This window comes from Rhincodon typus, chromosome 40 (assembly GCF_021869965.1).
Source record: "Rhincodon typus isolate 14 chromosome 40, sRhiTyp1.1, whole genome shotgun sequence".
Taxonomy (NCBI): domain Eukaryota; kingdom Metazoa; phylum Chordata; class Chondrichthyes; order Orectolobiformes; family Rhincodontidae; genus Rhincodon; species Rhincodon typus.
This window is the reverse complement of record NC_063371.1, coordinates 3,742,304-3,757,598: the sequence shown is the minus strand read 5'-3', so window position 1 is coordinate 3,757,598 and position 15,295 is coordinate 3,742,304. Positions and strand designations below refer to the sequence as shown.

At 45.7% G+C, this 15,295-nt stretch overlaps 1 protein-coding gene across 1 annotated transcript in view; it reads right to left on the bottom strand.

Annotated features, from left to right (window-relative positions):
- LOC109916699 (transmembrane protein 150A) overlaps positions 1–15,295 on the bottom strand; it is a 30,978-nt gene that overhangs the window by 6,371 nt on the left and 9,312 nt on the right. Inside the window, exons 3-5 of the mRNA XM_048618495.1 lie at positions 12,413–12,495; positions 10,355–10,482; positions 8,158–8,335 (exon numbers count right to left, since the gene is read on the bottom strand). Of these exons, the coding sequence (XP_048474452.1) occupies positions 8,158–8,335; positions 10,355–10,482; positions 12,413–12,495 (389 nt within the window). The remainder of the gene's footprint in view (positions 1–8,157; positions 8,336–10,354; positions 10,483–12,412; positions 12,496–15,295) is intronic.

Sequence of the window (15,295 nt, the reverse complement as noted above, 5' to 3'; positions counted from 1 at the left end):
AGACACACAAGCGAACCAAGATCACATATGTCTCTCCCCAAACAATATCTTAGCAAAAGGGCCTCTGTTTGTGCAGCACCATTAATAGAGTGGAAGGTCCCAAGGCACACCATTATCGAACGAAATCTGACACCTAAGGAGAAACTATGCACCTGAAAGCTTTGTTGAAAAAGAGGGCTTTATAATTATGAAGAGAGGCGATTAAGTCACAACGATCAGCAAGCCTCGATATCACACAGCCAGTGATGACTGAGTTTATGTTCACTGAAATACCTCCTATCTCTCCGATCCTGGTGATCTGGGCAGTGGTTCTCAATTTGCGGGGTGGGGAGGGAAGTTCTAGAGTCACATGTCGGAAGATAACATGCCAAGATGTAGAAAAATCCGTGACAGAGATATACAGGCAGTCAGACAACAAGCACCGTCTGAGACATAATTAGCCGTAAAAGGACTACAGACGTCTCTGCCCATTCCATGGAGAAATGGTGGGAATGTCATTCAACTAGTAATCCAGAACCCCAGGCTAATGTTAATACTAAAAAGGACTGTAATATTTAATTTTAAACTCTGTTCCTCATTTCTTTCTACCTTGTTCTTAAGTTTTTGCACCTAGATACTTATACCTAAGATAGCACTGCGTGTGGCGTCATTGAAAACTTTGCACTGCACTCCCGTACTTGAGTACGCGTGACAGTAAACTCTAAATCCAAACATTCTGGGGACGTGGGTTCGGATCCCACTGAGGCAGATAGCAAAGGCTGGACTTCGTTAAACAATCTGGAATTAAAAAGTTAGCCAAATAATGACCACCGTTGATGGTTGGGAAAAAGTCGCCCTTCCCTAGTCTCGCCTACATGTGACTCCAGGCCCATTGCAATGTGGCCAAATCATCTGCCCTCTGGGCATTGAGGGATTGGCAATAATTGTTGACTTAGCCATAAAAGCCGTCATCCAATAGTTGGCTATAGTTAAATGGCACCACTCAAAGCATGGGACAAATTTCCTCTGCTGGTAAAGGGATCGTGCCTGTATGGTTGGCATCACACACTGTTGCCATCTGAGGGTCACTGGTCCCAAAACGTTAACTCCGTTTCTCCCTGCACAGATGCTGCCAGACCTGCTGCGTTTTTCCAGCAAGTTCTGTTTTTGTTTCCAACAACCGCAATTGTTTTGTTTTTAAAACCAAGGAATAGTGTCTGACTCATTCAGAACAGTTCAAGTCAAGGATATTAGGTGTTGAAAACCTGGATATTGTGTGTGCAGGAAACCAGAAAGGTCTAATTAAGGCAAAAATAGAGTTTATCCTGCCACAGCCTCGTCTTGAACCATTCTGAATAACTGGATAAGCCTGACTGATTTTGTTTGAAGAGGTGATCAAAATACTGGACTGACAAGTGCCTAGTGATGCTATCTATTGGGACTTCCAGAAAATAGTTGATAAAAGTCTCTGGAGAGAGTTGAAACCCACTTAATTGCAAACAGTTTATTGACCTGCTTGGGAAATCGACTGGCCGTAACAGACGAAGAGGAGAGGGATAGTGATAATGATTAATAGGACGTGACAAATGCTAGATCCCCGTTAGGGAACTCGCTCTAAATAATGTTCAGATGAAGCGAAAGAAAGCCAATTTTCTGACGACACAACGATAGGTAGCATTGGAAGCAGTGTGGAGGGGTGCAGAAAATTTCCAAACAGATGGTGGTAGATTAAGTGGACAAGCAAAACAGCAGCAAATGGCATTTGATGTAGGAAAATGTTAGGTCACCTTTTTTGGACTTAACGAGGATAGAACACGGTCATTCTAAATAGCAAAAAGCTGGAAACACTGGAGGTACAAAGAGTCTTGCGAAATTAAGTAAAATGCCATGAGTGTGTACAGAAATTATCAGTAAGATTAATGGAATGCTGGCCTTTAGGAAAACAGGACTGGAATACAAGTAAGTAGTAATCATGGTTCAACTTATAAAGCCCTGATCAGATCACACTTAGAACCATGGTGTATGGCTCTGGGCATTGCAACCGAGGAAGGGTGTATTGGCCTTGGAAGGGAATGTTCCTATGTTTTGGGGTCTAATGCACTTATAGAGTCAAACAGCATGGAAACAGACCCTTCGGTCCAACTAGTCCACACCGACCTGATTTCCCAAACGAAACTAGTCTCACTTGCCTGCATATGGCCCAAATACCTCCAAACCTTTCCTATTCATATACTTAACCAAATGTCTTTTAAATGTTGTACCTGTTCCTGCATCTGCCACTTGCTCTGACAGTTCATTCCACACACGACCCACTCTGTTTACCAGAATGATACCTGGACTTCAAGGATTATGATACAAGGGAAAATTAAGCACACTGAGGTTGCATCCCCTGAAATTCAGAACATTAAGATCAAAGTTTTCAAAATGTTAAGAGGGGATAGAGTATATAGAGAGAGACAGAGAGAGAGAGACTTTTTTTTTTAAAAATGAGGGAAATTAGGAAGCATCTCCCTAGAAAAGGTGGGAGAATTTTGAAACTGTCTTCTGGAAATAGCAATTGATGTTCGTTTGGCTGCTCATTTCACATTCATGAGAGATAGATTCTTGTTAAACCAAAGGGATATAGAACAATGACAGTCACGCGGAGTTGGGTCAGAGATCAGCCATGATCTCAGCGAATGGTGGAACAGACTCAAGGAGCTAAATTACCTCTTCCCGTTCCTCGATATCTTTCCCATTTGCCAGGAACTGTGCATTTCATTAGTAAACTATGCTGTTTAGTTTTATGTTTTTTTAAAAAAAAAACCTCTTTAGTCACCCGTGGCCCTTTCTTTAAGCCACTAGAGATCCTGCTTCTTAAGGGTATAGAGTGCTTCTGTTCCATATTAAATTTCTTTTTGAATAACTTCCACTGATGGGATGTCATCTTACCCACGATCAAACTTTCTCAACTTACTGAGGACAGTCTCTGTCCTATCCTGTTCAATCTACAATCTTAATTACTGTTCTGAGCTGCTCCTTTGGAAGTACCATGTTGAACATCACAAAAGGTAACGTTCGTCCACGGTTAGGCGGTTAACTCAATCTGGTTCATCTCAAAACCAAATCAAATGTCCCCCCTTGCTGGTTTTCTGATTTATTGTAGAAGCTCATTCCAGACACAGTCAAGGAAGTCACCATGCACCTGAACATATGTTTGCCCCATTCTATATGAAAGTTCACGCCCGTACCCCCACATTAAAAGCATTCTGTCTTTGCTACCTGCTTATCTGATCTCTGCATCGATACAATCTACCACTTCAAGACTGCTATCATGAAAGTTACTGTAGAACACCCAATACAGTCTTAAATCCTTATCTATTGCATAATTCTACCTCTCTAGTCTCCACTGCCAGTAAAACGTCTCGTCATACACTCTCTCATCATTGAAATGGTTTCATCTTTAGTTAGCAAAGCTACCCCCCTCCCTACAATTTTTGCCATCTTTGCTGCAGAACCTGTATCTCTTATTCCAAGGTGCCTCGTTTCCCATCTGGTTGTCCTTCTGTCAGCCTTTATTCTTATCCTCACAGGTAACAGATAGGTTGTTAAATAGGTTCAGTTTCTGTAGTTCCTCATTCCCAATCCTATTGGGAGGCCGTGGCCTGGGTGGTAAATGTCACTGGACCAGCGATCCAGGGTCCTAGGCCAGGCAGATGGTGGAATTTAATTCAGCAGCGAGTTCTTGAATTGGAAACTGGTCTGGTGATGACCTTGTCGATTAGTCGTAAATATCCATCTGGTTCACTAATGTCTTTTAAAAGGAAGGAAATCTGCCAGCCTTACCCTGCTCTGGCCTACATGGGACTCCAGACCCACAGCAATGGTTTTGACTCTTAACTGCCCTCTGAAATTGCAAGCAAGCCACTCAGTTCAACAGACAATTAGTTCTAATAAATGCTGGTCTAACCAGCTGTACCCACATCCAAATGGAAGCAGGTTTCCCCTAAGGCACACTGTCGGTCACACTAATCCTAATCTGCACAGCCATATCTTGGTCTATACTTTTCAGTTTGCTGGACTTTTCCTGTGCACACTGGCTTGTGCTATGCGCCAACTGGGCAAAAACTTGAAACAACATCTCCCTAACCCTTGGACCCGAATTTCCAGCTTTTGCAATCCCGTTCCGGCAATGTCCACTAGCTCTTAAAAACAAGTGACATCCAAGTCATCATAGGAGCAAGAAGGCTGACGTTTCCGGCCTAGACCCTTCATCTGATGAAGGATCTAGGCCTGAAATGTCAGCCTTCCTGCTCCTATGATGCTGCTTGGCCTGCTGTGTTCATCCAGCTCTACACCTTGTTATTTCAGATTCTCCAGCATCTGCAGTTCCTACTATCTCTGACATCCAAGTCACTTCCTTGCTTGGCCAGCCCAGAACTGATCATTGGGCTGGGTCAGGTTTGGTGATCGCAGCACAGGAAGAAAATGCAAGGAGAAGCATCATCAGTAAAGGAAGCTGACAACAACACTGGCTGGCGTATTTCAGTTTGTGTGTTTTCTCTCCCTCCACGCACCCCCTTTTGTTGCCATGCTGAATAAATGCACCAACACTAATATTGACTGATGGCCTCCACCATGACTGAACACAAACAGGCTGAGATTTCTCCAAGGAGCCTAGACTCCCACTCTAATTTCTCACTCTGTCAGCACTAATGCTCTCCCCTGATCTGTTAGGGCAAGCAAGACTGCTGTCACAATGTATTGTTAAGTTACAGAATACTGCATCCTCAGTGTTAAAACAGTGCTCGCGCTTAGAATGGGACTAAAATAACGCTACTTAATCATCAAGCTTGTGTTGAAGAGACTGCCAACACAAAAGGGATTCTGAAAACACCAGACTCCCCACACGTACAGGGTTAGCACCAGTCATTTTCCTCTGCAGACCTTCCCCCTCTTCCTTCACAGTCAAATAAATAGACCGGCAGTATTTATAGCTGTGGGGCATATGGAGACTTTCACTGAGCTGTCAGATGGAGGGGGACTTTTTTTTTTTTTAAAAACTTCCCCACGAACCACAGTGTAGCAGAGGATGTTGAGGCACTGGGGAAAGCGAGGGGGAGAGGGGGGCACCACACTACAGGCTCCCAGGGCTGGAGCTGCAGGAGCCTTGATATCATCTCCTGATGATAAGTGATTGTCCTGTTTCTAAGATGCAACATTGAAGCCCCATGATCTTTCAAACCACAACCAGCAGACTCTGGGCTGACTGAGTAGAAACTGACTCATCACTCGCACCCCTACTGATCAACAACATCTTTACAACAATAAGAAAACAATTCCTATGCTGGTTTTCTTTCCCTCCCCCTTCCAGGTTGCATGGGAGACAAACACACATTTGCTACGTCACGCTGGAGATTTTGGCAACGATCTTGCTCAAAACCAAATTCCACAATACTGGCTATTACTCTCCGAAGGGAAGCTGGGATGGGGGTTGGGAGGGGTCTCAGCCAGTACCCTGCTTCTGTTACAAACACTGGCCACACCAGCTGTAGTAAAGTGCTTCTGAAAATCCTGAGTGGGTGAAAGGTGCTATGTCAATGCAAGGCTTGGGAACGCGGTAAGGACATGCGGTGTCAGTCCAGTCGGAGACTCTGCAAAATGCAGGGACTACTGTGCTCATAGACATGCTATCAAATGACAGAAGACTGATATTAATCTCTGTCTGGGCTACCGCAAGTCAGTTATGATGACAGACTAGACAGCCTGAGGTTATTTTCCTTATTGCAGAGAAGGCTGGGGTGGGGGGGTCTAATCGAGATCTACAAAATTATAAGGGACACAGATGGGGTACATTGGAAGGAAATGTTCCCCTTAGTGGCGGGGGGGTCAATAATAGGGAGGGAGCAGTATAGATTTACGGGTAGAGGATTGAGACAGTTTGAGAGGCAGAAACCATTCTAGAATTGCAGGTAGACAGGGTGGTGACGAGTCAGAGAGATATACAGCACCCTTTGGTCCAACTCGTCTGTGCTGACCAGATATCCTAAATAAATTTAGTGCCTTTTGCCAGCATTTGGCCCATATCCCTCTAATCCCTTCCTATTCATGTACCCATCCAGATCCCTTTTAAATATTGTAATTATTTTTATAGGTCAGTGCATTGAGTATGGGAGTTGGGAGGTCATGATGTGGCTGTACAGGACATTGGTTTGGCCACTTTTGGAATACCGCATGCAATACAAGGAAGGATGTTATGAAACTTGAAAGGGTTCAGAAAAGATTTACAAGGATGTTGCCAGGGTTGGAGGTTTGAGCTATAGGGAGAGGCTGAATAGGCTGGGGCTATTTTCCCTGGAGTGTCGGAGGCTGAGGGGTGACCTTGTAGAGGTTTATAAAATCATGAGGAGTATGGATAAGGTGAATAGTCAAGGTCTTTCCCTCAGGGTGGGAAAGTCCCAAACTAGAGGGTACAGGTTTAAGGTGAGAGGGAAAAGATTAACAGGGACCTGAGGGGCAACTTTTTCTCGCAGAGGGTGGTGCGTGTATGGAATGAGCTGCCAGAGGAAGTGGTGGAGGCTGGTACAATGACAACATTGAAAAGGATTCGGGATGGGTACATGAATAGGAAGGGTTTACAGGCATGAGGAGGATGCTACAATCAGGTCAGAGATGACGGGTTTGCTCATAACTTGGAAACAGCTCTGACACGCCTTTTCTCTGCGTTAGCCTCTGCAGCAGTTGGCTGTCGCGCATTTGAAAGAGGAAAATAACATGGCTTGCGGTCTGGCGTGTAGACAATCTAATTTATTTTTGGAAGAGCTCCCAAGTCCCGGGATCTCCACTTGCTGTCAAAGATTATAAATGAACTGCAACCACGTCAAACCGCGAGTTCCTCTGTTGAGAGGTTCTTTGGCTTGTGGTCTCCTGCTTTGTGGGATCGCTTATATTTGAATTAGAAAGCTCCCCGAGTGCTCAGTTACCTGGTGGAAAGCTCATAGCTTGTCCTGCTGTTTTACCTTAAATGGGTGACTTGAACGAGTGACAATCCCTACCATTCTGGGTCTGTGAAGCGACTCAGCCAGAATTACCTTGATCCCAACACCCACTCGAGTTCAGCCAGCTCCAGCTCATCCTCCCTACATCTGAAGGACTGGTGTGACCTCTTCTCTGCCAAGGAACCACCTCTTGCACTCCCTGGAAAACTCCTCAGAACCGAAATAGAGAAACCGTAGAATCCCTGTAGTGTGGAAGCGGGCCATTTCGCCCAGTGGGTCCGCACCGCCCCTCCAAACAGCATCCCACACTACCACTGTAACCCCACATTTCCTGTGACTAACCCACCTAGCCTGCATCTCCCTGGACACTATGGGGTAATTTAGCACGGCCAATCCACTCTAGCCTGCACACCTTTGGACTGTGGGAAGAAACTGGAGCACCCGGAGGAAACCCACGCAGACACGGGGAAAGCTTGCCAACTCCACACAGACAGTTACAACTGAACCCGGGTCTTTGGTGCTGTGAGGCAGTGATGCTAACCACTGAGCCACTATGTCATCCAGTATGAAGGGGGCAGACGATCGGAAAAAGCGGGATACCAGTATCCAGCTGCACCGACATTAATCACTTTAGAAAGGGGGCTTGCGTGGGAGCTGAGCAAAACTAGCTTGGGATGCTGTGGCTGAACAGAATCCCAAGCTCACACAGTGGACATTCCTCACGACATGCAAAACCCGAGCTGCAGTTGTCACTGCAGCTCGTGGAGCGCCGCAGTGGCTTCTCAGGCAAGTTTCCCTTCTATATTGTTTGCCAGTCTCCCCAACTCTCTCTCTCTCTCCCCCCCTCATCTCCCACATCTCTCCCAAAGGTGCTCACTTTCAAGTGACCCGAAGGAGCAGACACACCAGCTCAGTAGCAAAGACCCAGTTAGGATTCCGCTTATCATTGCAATGACTGTGTCGTAGGCTCTGAGCTCACCGGCAATGGAAGCATCGCGTGCGCACATTTACAGGAGTCTGGGAGCTGGACTGACACATTGTGGAATGCCTACTCCAACAGTCAGTGTCGCTTCCTCAGAACTGGCGAGAACAGCAGCCCTAAAGGACCGACTCACCGACAGCAAAGGACCTCACGCATTAGACCCGCGGCCGTATCTCACGCAGCGTGTGTTTTGGGCAGATGGACTGGATGGAAGGATACTGAGGACGAGAGAGATTAAGGCCAGGATGGTGAGGATAACCCTGATGTGGCCTATCCAGTGATCCAGAAGTGATATCGCGACTTTGTACGTCAGGATGCATTGTAGGCAGATAAAGACCATTCCCGCGGGAAAGGCCACTCCGGCACCGATGTAGTGCAAGCTTTTGACGTGGTCAACCTGGCGAAACAGGAACAGATCTTGAAGCTTGGCCACCAATCCAGGAGCTATAAATACTGCAGTACAACGAAGCTGCTCAACTGGAAAACTCAAGCTGCACGAACTACAGCCACTCAAGGCTCACGTCACCTTCGCAAGGGCAATTAGGGACAGGCAAAAATTGCTGTCTCAGCCTGTATCTTCTGAATAAATAAAATGCAGTCCACACAACATTATATTTTAGACATTGTATCATATATTTGAGCTATGTGAGAAGTGCCCGCTGCATAGATTAGAAATGCTATCCACTGTTGTCAGAATCTGTATGTCAAGCGAGGAGTCAGCAGCTTAGGAGAAAGGCCTGAAAATGTAAGGATATTTTAATAAAAAAACTCACGTTGTTGGTGCAGAGCAGGTATTGGCAACATTTTTACCTTTAAAAGTTTCTTCAGCTAATTAGATCGACCCAAAATAAAAACAACAGGGAGCTGCAAGACCAACACAAAAAACAAAAATCAACATTTCTGAACCAGATACCTGTCAAATCGCCAAGTGACGTTGGTAGGATGCATTGTTTGCAAATGCAAAATACGTGGACTTAATGTATGCAGTGAATGGATAACTAATTAAACTACGCCTAACCCTGAATTAGTGTATTTTCACTCTACTATAATTTGTCCGTGAAAAGACTCTTTAAAACAAACTTTAACTTAAAAAAAACATCGAATTAAGACAACAAGGTGCAGAGCTGGATGAACACAGCAGGCCAAGCAGCATCATAGAATTAAGACATATCTTTTAGGCAATGATTGTTATGATGAATTAGTGTCTAGTTGCACATTTCGAGAGTAATTTTATATCTCAGCTGCTTTAGAAACTGAAGGCCCGAAAGGCTGCAGCCCTAAAATCTCCAAGTCAAATGCACTACCTTTAACCATGGTGTCATGGTCGGGAAGGTGGTGGCAGAGTGGTAATGTCACTGGACTGGCGATCCACAACCCCAGGCTAATGCTCAGGGAACACGAGTTCAAACCCCACTGCCGGCGGGTGATGAAATGTGCATTCAACAAAAAGCTAGTCTAATGGCAACCGCGTAACACTGCCGATGTTTGTTAAAAGCCCATCCGGTTCACTAATGTCCTCTAGGGAAGGGAGTCAGCCTTCCTTACCCGGTCTGGCCTACGTGTGACTCCAGACTCTCAGCAATGGGGCTGACTCTTAACTGAGCAATTTGAGACGAGCAATAAATGCTGGCTGATGTCCACATCCCGTGAACAAACTTCAAAAGCTTAAACGTTGCTAAAAAGACATGACAATGAAGTTCTTTGTCAGTGACTAAACTGCGTGGAGATTGGGTGTTCCTGCACTTAATCCTGCCTCATTTCCTTTAAGCAATATTTATTGACAGCGCAAGGGTGTTTCTCGTTTGAAGGGGATAAAATGCTGCGTTTAGACCTCTTTTATTGAGACAAGCCTCCTGCTTTCCTGGATTTAATTCTTCCTGGGGCGGGGGGGGAGGGCCAGGGGGGGGGGGTGGGGGTGGGGGTGGGGGAAGGTTGGTGGGGAGGGGAGAGAAAAAGTCCTTTTTGTCACGTTCACATATTCTAACTGGAAAAGTCAGGAGCCGCAACGGAAACCAGAAAGTGTGTTGCACAAGGCTCTGCACCTCCGGTTTAGCTGCATATGTCATTGTAGCACCTTCCCCACGAATGTTCGGGGCATGAGATGGAAAAGCTCCCTGATGTCTCTCAGCACAAAACTGAGTGCAAAGAAAACCTGAGTGTTTCGCTGACTTAAGAGTAAAGCACCAACAGCAAATTACAAGGATGAGGTTGCGCTAATTAGAAAGGATGCAGATGTGCAGTTTATATAACGACAGACCGCAGAAAGGGAAAATAGCAGGAACGTAATTGAATAATATTTGGGGAGAGCAGTATCACAAACACATCCACACCTGATCCCGCACAAGCACACTGGCAGTCTGCCAACTGCTCCTGCGTCCTCCAACATTTAACAAAAAAGGTAACAGGGAGGCCTTACTTGGAAATTTCCGACCATGATCAGACCGACTGCATTAATGCAGCCGGTGACCAGGGCGCCCGTGTTGATCCACATGGGGTGGCATCGCTCCAGAATCTGGCCGTAGCGTAGAACGCAGATCACAACCACTGGATGGACAGAAGAAAGACAAGTGGCCATCAGTTTAGGACAGCCACGAGCAGCAGATAAGACAGTTCTCATCAGACTACAACTACAGCCAGTCCCATCCTAAGACGTAAACAGCTCGTTTGGCTAAACACCTTTTTCTCGAGTTTTTTTGTGTTACATCAAACTGAGTCATGTTCATTTGAAATAAATCTCTCCGGTCACCAGGCATTCTGCACTCTGAGGCAATCTTGGACATATACAGATCAGAGCTCCCTCTGCAATGTCATGGAAAGTCACCCATCAAACACATACACCTGGCAGTGAACATACAGCACGGGGTTAGGTACCAACTACAGCTCCCTCTACACTATCCCCCATCAAACACTCCCAGGACAGGGACAGCATGGGGTTAGATACAGAGCGAAGCTTCCTCTACACTATCCCCCATCAGCACTCCCAGGACAGGGATCGCACAGGAATAGATACACAGTAAAGATCCTTATTTCCTACTCCCAACAAAACTTCTTAATTCAAGTACAAATATTCTCATTCAAAAATGCAGCTGTTGGTGAAGCTATTAAAAATCAAATCAAATGGATGTCACTACAGGCCTCTCTAGTGACGCTGTCAAGCAATCATTATGCCTATTATTTTGACGTTCCTCTGCTGACATCGGAAATAAACTCAAAGGTAGTTTCACGAATATGCCTTATCCAAGTGATTATTCTTCACACGAGACTGGACAGCGACCATGAAACCACGAAGCGAGCAGGCTACACAACATCCATTCTTGATCAACAACAGCTTGTGTTTCTGAAGCACCTTTAACACACTGGAGCCAAGGCGCACTGCAGAGGGACAACCGGACATGGAGCCAAAGGCAAATTCTGTTAGGATGGCGTTGGCGCCTTTTAACGAGGATCTGGAAAAGTGAACACCAATGTGAAAGATAGGGAATTGCAGAAGGAACTCTGGAGTTCACAGTTGGGGCATGTGTGGACAACAGTGTGACAGCGGCTTGCTGAATGCATTGGAAATAGTGCAGTGGTAGAGAGAGCTCAGTGGATAGCAGAGCTGCAGGGCAGTAAAGAAGGCATTTGGCACACTTGCCTTTATTGGTGAGTATAGCAGTTGGGAAGTCATGTTGCAGCTGTACAGGACATTGGTCAGGCCACTTTTGGAATATCGTGTGCAATTCTGGTCTCCCTGCAATAGGATGGATGTTGCGAAACTTGAAAGGATTCAGCAATGTTTTACAAGGATGTTGCTAGAGTTGGAGAGTTTGAGCTACAGGGAGAGGCTGAACAGGCTGGGGCTATCTTCCCTGGAGCGTTGGAGGCTGAGGGGTGACCTTACAGTAAAATCATGAAGGGCATGGATAGGGCAAATAGCCATGGTCTTTTCCTCCAGGATAGGGAAGTCCAAAACTAGAGGGAATAGGTTTTGATTAGGGATTTAAGGGAAAAAGAAAATCACCCAGAAGGTGGTGGGTGTCTGGAACTCACTGACCAGATGAGTCGTTACATTGTAACCCTCAAGACATTTACCAGTGGGTAGACACACTCTTGAAACTCTGGAGTGTATAAAGCTAATGGTCAAGTGCTGGGAAATGGAGTGAGAATAGATGGATTTTGACAACCAGGGTGGACATGATGGGCCAAAAAGCCTCTTTCTGTGCTGTAAAACCCCCTGTTAAATTGAACGGCATTGAAGCAGTGACTTTTAGAGTTTTCAATCCTGGACTAAAGACTAAAACCCAATTTGGATGGTGATGGTGGCTTTGAAAAGCACGTAGATCGCTTAGCAGTCTGCCCAGTTTTTAACTCCCACCCTCTGTTCAAAAGTGGCAGGAGTAACCGACTCAGAAAGGCAGTAAGAATGATTCAGCTCTCTGATTCAGTAATCCTACAGTCCGACTGCTGCTGAGGAACAAACCAGTGAATAACTTACCCATAAAAGCCCCCACGTTCCCAATTAAACTGAACAGGCAGCTTTCAGGAGGGTACGAACCACACTTACTGTCAAGAACATATAAAAAAAAGGAGAGTTAGTACGGGAGCCATTTCAGTAACTGCTCCCCATTATTCCCTGTTCCCCAGGGGCTGCAGCCTCTCCGAGATCCCTGACAAAAGGCCATTTCATGCAACAGACAGAAGGCTCGAGTATCACTGGGCTTTCTGACAATATGATTGTCAAAGTTCAGCCTGACATTACCTGCCAGAGGCTGGAAGCACATTATTCAGTGGAGGTGTAAGGGGCGGTGGGAGACAGGAATTGGCTTATTACTTCCTCCTTTAGGCTGCGCACCTGTGTATTATTTATTTTCCCATTTTATACTCAGTCACGTCAGAGCGTCTTATTCAACATCAAACAGTGAGGAGGGGACAGTACAGAGAAAACACACAGCACCAGTCACCCCAAGGGAGTTTGCTCATTCCCTCACAAACAGTTCAAAACAATGAAGGCCCTGCAAACAGATGACTGTCCTGAAAGTGGAAAAGGAGAACAAGGGAATTCTTTTTATTCTTTCATGGAAAGATGGGGGTAACCCAGGCTAGGCCAGTATTTGTTTTCCATCCCTAACTGCCCTCAAGGTGGTGGTGCTGGTGGTCAGCAACCTTCTTAAAAAACTGTAGTCCATGTGGTGTAGGTTAAGACACAATGCTGTTGTGGGCAGTTTCACAGTTTTGACCCAATGACACTGAAGGAATGGCGACCGTTTTAAATCAGGAAGGTGTGGAGGGGAAACTTGCAGTGGGGTGGTGTTCCCATGTACCTGCTGCCCCTTGTCTTTCTAGATGGAAGTGGGTCGTGGGTTTAGAAGGTGCTGTCTTTGGTGAGTTGCTGCAGTGGATCTTGTAGACGGTACACACTGCTGCTACTGAGCGTCGGTGGTGGGGGCAGTGGGATGTTTGTGGATGTAGAGCCAATCGAGCAGGGGGCTGCTTTGTCCCCCGACGGTGTCAAGCTTCTGAATGTTGTTGGAGCTGCCCCCATCCGGGGCAAGTGGGGAGTATTCTATCACACTCCTGACTTGTGCCTTAGTGGTGCAGAGGGCAATGAGTAAGGAGATGCGTTACTTATTGCAGAACTTGTAGCCACAGTATTTATTCGGTGGTGCATATACGATTCAGGGAAATGTCACAAGAAAATGTGAGTAGCAATGCAAACACGTTGTGAACTGGGGAGGGGTGTCGGGAAACAATTTGTTTAGATTATAATCACGTGCTGTTGAGTGCCACAGAATATTCTCCAGTATGGTGAGATTAAAGTTAAGTGTGACTGATTAACTTGGCTAAAGGTTAAAAGGGAGAGGACTGCTTCAGCTCATGAACTGAGGATGATTTAAGGTAACTGGCAAAAACAAAACAGGGAGGACAGATGAGGATGATTTGGTGTGAGTCAGTGACCACTGTCAGAGAATTAGTGACCGGCAATACAGCTGCAAGGGAGATAACAGAATCTCAGGGTGGGGTGGGAGTTGGTCCTAAAGACTGATGGGTTTAATGTCAATGGCAGGAGAGATTATAAAATTGCTACTTATTGACGGAGCAGAAAAAAAAAATCTAGAAAGCTGAAAAGATAGCCAGGGAGTCGGCCTGGATTTGAAGGGACAGTCAGGCTTCTCTGACTGTGTTGAATTCTTCAAAGAACGCACAGAAAAGGTAGAAATTTTTTTTTAAAAATTGCAGTAGGCGTAATATACTCTGATTATCCAAAGACCTTGGTCTATCAAGGTTAGCCTTATGGAAGCAGTGGGTGAGCAGCAGAACGGATATCTAATTCAATACAAAGAGGGAACAGGAAGACGGAGGGCTGGATTTCCTGTCAAGAGGAAATATGTTGTGGGGTGGGGTTGGGGCAGGATTTCCAGTTAACTTGCAGGAGGTGACAAATGCAGCATGCGCTTGGTAAAGGAACGTCAACATGAAACGTGAGGTGGTAGGAAGGAATGAGAAGGCCACAAGAGTCTTGGACATTTAAGTTTCAAAACAGGAATGGAAGAATCAGAGACCTGGCTACATTAATCACCAACAGCAGCTGAACAGCAACACACAGTAATCAGAGCATTGCAAACAAACGGTTTGCACTACTCTAGAGGGGGGAGGATTGAAAAGCAAATGAATTGTGTTAAACTTGTATATGACCTCAGTTAGAGGGCTCTGACTACTGTGCACCATTCTGGTCTCAGTGTTATATAAAAAAAAAAATCTTGAGGCACCAAAGATGATGCAAACAAATTGAACTAGAATCATGTAGTTATATTTGTCAGGATAGATTAAACAAGCCAGGGCTCTTTCGCACAGGCAATAGCAGAACTGATCTGTGGTGGCCTTGGAAAGGGTCTGATGGAACAGAATAAGCCGTACATGGGTGACAGTGACGGACAAATTCATTTGGGCCTTGCAGCAAATTCGTACAAGCCAGAGCCTCAGTACAGTGTCAAACACATCGTCACCGATCCACAGTTACAGATAGGCAGGACCAGGCAAGGATGGGTGCTGTTTTAAAACCACGATCCCTTGATTGTGATCACGATTGGCGAGACTAGAATTTTGTTCCAGATGAATTTGGTGGGAATTTGAATTTGTGTCCCTGGAACATTAATCCAGGCTTTTGGATTACAGGCAGCTGAGGTCTCCCGGACAATGACTTAAGGGGAGGAGACTGGGGCCCTTTTATGGCTGATCACTCATGGAAGACTGTCGAACTTTTAACTGTTTCAGAGATAGTAGGAACTGCAGATGCTGGAGAATCTGAGATAACAAGGTGTGGAGCTGGATGAACACAGCAGGCCAAGCAGCATCAGAGGAGCAGGAAGGCTGACGTTTC